The sequence below is a fragment of the Cicer arietinum genome, chromosome 2 (assembly GCF_000331145.2).
Source record: "Cicer arietinum cultivar CDC Frontier isolate Library 1 chromosome 2, Cicar.CDCFrontier_v2.0, whole genome shotgun sequence".
NCBI lineage: Eukaryota > Viridiplantae > Streptophyta > Magnoliopsida > Fabales > Fabaceae > Cicer > Cicer arietinum.
In genome coordinates this window covers 39,840,765-39,843,028 of record NC_021161.2, presented here as the reverse complement: position 1 = coordinate 39,843,028, position 2,264 = coordinate 39,840,765, and the positions used below count along the sequence as shown (strand labels likewise).

Here is a 2,264-nt window from a genome sequence, read left to right as displayed (position 1 = left end):
CATGTCAAGAGCATTTCATCTTCGTATAACATTAATAACTTTGGAATAATTGAAAATAACAATAAATTATTTTTTGTTCATTATTTAAGTTAAATTCATATTAATTATTTAATTTTCATGTAACATGACAAAATTAGCCACTAAACAAATTTTTTAACATAAGCTTAGATGAATGATTATTTTAAAATAAGTCTATATTTACAGGAATGTGAACCAAATAAAAAAAAATTACAAATATTAAAATAAAATAAAAAATTATAATTACGATGACCAAAAATATATTTAAACTTTAATTTATATTTAAACTTTGATTTAATTAAATGGTAATGTTTAAGATACATCGCCAAAAACTTAGATATTAGAACACAATTAGTTGTTTTGGTCGTGTCTTCTCTACTCATAGGTTGACTTTATTGGCCTAACTTTTATACCATCTTGCCTCGTTCCTTGGATTCCTTGATTGCCTACCACCGTCATCACAACACTCCGTCTACCATTTCACTAATATTTTCGTAAATTGTTTGTGTAACCTAAGTTGGCACCAAGGCATCAACTTCCTCACCCCAAAGGCCAACAAAGTTGATTCCTTTTAGGAAATTGTGCATCGATACATACACATATATACTTTGTGCACTAGAAAATGCACTATAATTAAACTTTACATAAGAAGCCATTATTTATATTTATTATATACCAAGAGAGCCATAAATATATGAATGAAAAAGAGTAAACATGCATAACAATAACATGAAATTCATATCACCAACCAAATTTTTCATTGAAATAAACACACATGTTTCAAAATCCATAATAATATTTATTATATGTCCTAATTGAACATCAATTTATAAATATCACTGGTCTTTGTATCTAGAAGCGAGGAGGGATGAGGGATAGTTGATATCATTGCTTATAATGTTTCTCATTCCAATTGTTGAGCATGATGGTTCTTGTGCCACCAAAGGTAAGTTTACAGTTTCAGCAGCTGCAAAACAAGCAACAATCAAAACCACCGGACTTAAAGCCACAAGAGGGGCAACAACAGTTCCTCCAAGCACTTGTCCTGTTGTGCGTGACAAGTAAACTGACAATCCCCCAGCACCTTGCGACATCGAAAGAGGAAGGATCGTCCCAGATATCGAAATAATTTGGAATCTTCCCATAAGGGGTAAAATTCTTCCAGTTGATTGACGAAGTATGACCTGTGCCACCACTCCATTCCCACTAAGGATGGAGATTCCCTGACTTTGACGTTGAGCATAGTCAAAGAGACTTTTTGCCACGTCAGATCCAGTAGCGATCTCTAACACATGGGAATGGAGTGTAGTGGGGCTTTCATATTTTACTATAAGAGGTGCTTTAGGCTTGTTCTTAGAGCCAAGTGGACGCCCTCGAGGGCGGCGAGTGACAACTGAGGATGGTTGGTGATGGTTGTTATTTGGGTTGACATTGATATTCGGGGTTTGGAGTTCCAATCGGGGTAACATGAATAGGTTAAGCTCTTGACTTCTCTCAGTAGCATTGTTGTTGTGATCAATCACCATTTTCTTTGCTGTCTCACTCATGCTCGCTTGTTTGTCTCGCCTTGCCCTACCTATTTTATAGAGCTATGTAAAATATATAGTTAATTGAACGATAAATTAAATTGTACTCAAACTATTTAAATTGTTCATGAATAGAACTGAATATTTAAAATAATTCAGTTAATTAAATTAAACTTAAGATTTTTTTTTCAAAATTTGTGAAATTTGTTTCTTTCGAAAAAAATTATAGAAATTTTTTTTTTGAAAAAAAAAATAATAATTCGATCTGTTTTTCATTTTTAATTTTAAGAAAAAAATCAAACAGACTTTTGAAACTTTTTTTGAATTTTTTTTTTATCAGAAAATTTTTACATCTATTTTTCTTGAAATAAAATCCAAAATTTTTTTCTCGAAAAAAATTGATATTTTTTTATTAAAAGAATTTCAAAATCCTTTTTTTCGAATGACTAGTTTGAAACTAATTTTAACTAAAAAATTGGTTAATAACCGATTGATGTTTAAAAATCAGTTTCAAACCAGTTCAGAACTACATTGAACTTCATTTGAAAGTGGTTTTCAATAATCGAATTAAACTATTAATATGGTCCAACGATTCAGTTTTTGCACCATAAACACCCCTACCTATAAATACTACTTGGTGGTGGATGATATCCAAGATTATTATTTTGTTGATTTTTTTTTTAAATTAAAAATATTCAGGATTTTCAAGAATTAATAATA

At 30.5% G+C, this 2,264-nt stretch overlaps 1 protein-coding gene across 1 annotated transcript; it reads right to left on the bottom strand.

The window, feature by feature from the left end:
• Positions 1–854: 854 nt before the first annotated feature.
• Positions 855–1,565, bottom strand: LOC101492608 (AT-hook motif nuclear-localized protein 29-like). Its single transcript, XM_004490591.3, has one exon. The coding sequence runs from the start codon at positions 1,563–1,565 to the stop codon at positions 855–857; it is 711 nt and encodes a 236-aa protein (XP_004490648.1).
• Between the last annotated feature and the right edge of the window lie 699 nt (positions 1,566–2,264).

Bases quoted from the DNA above. Each gene is read 5' to 3' on its own strand.
- LOC101492608 (XM_004490591.3), bottom strand. From the start codon at position 1,565: ATGAGTGAGACAGCAAAGAAAATGGTGATTGATCACAACAACAATGCT.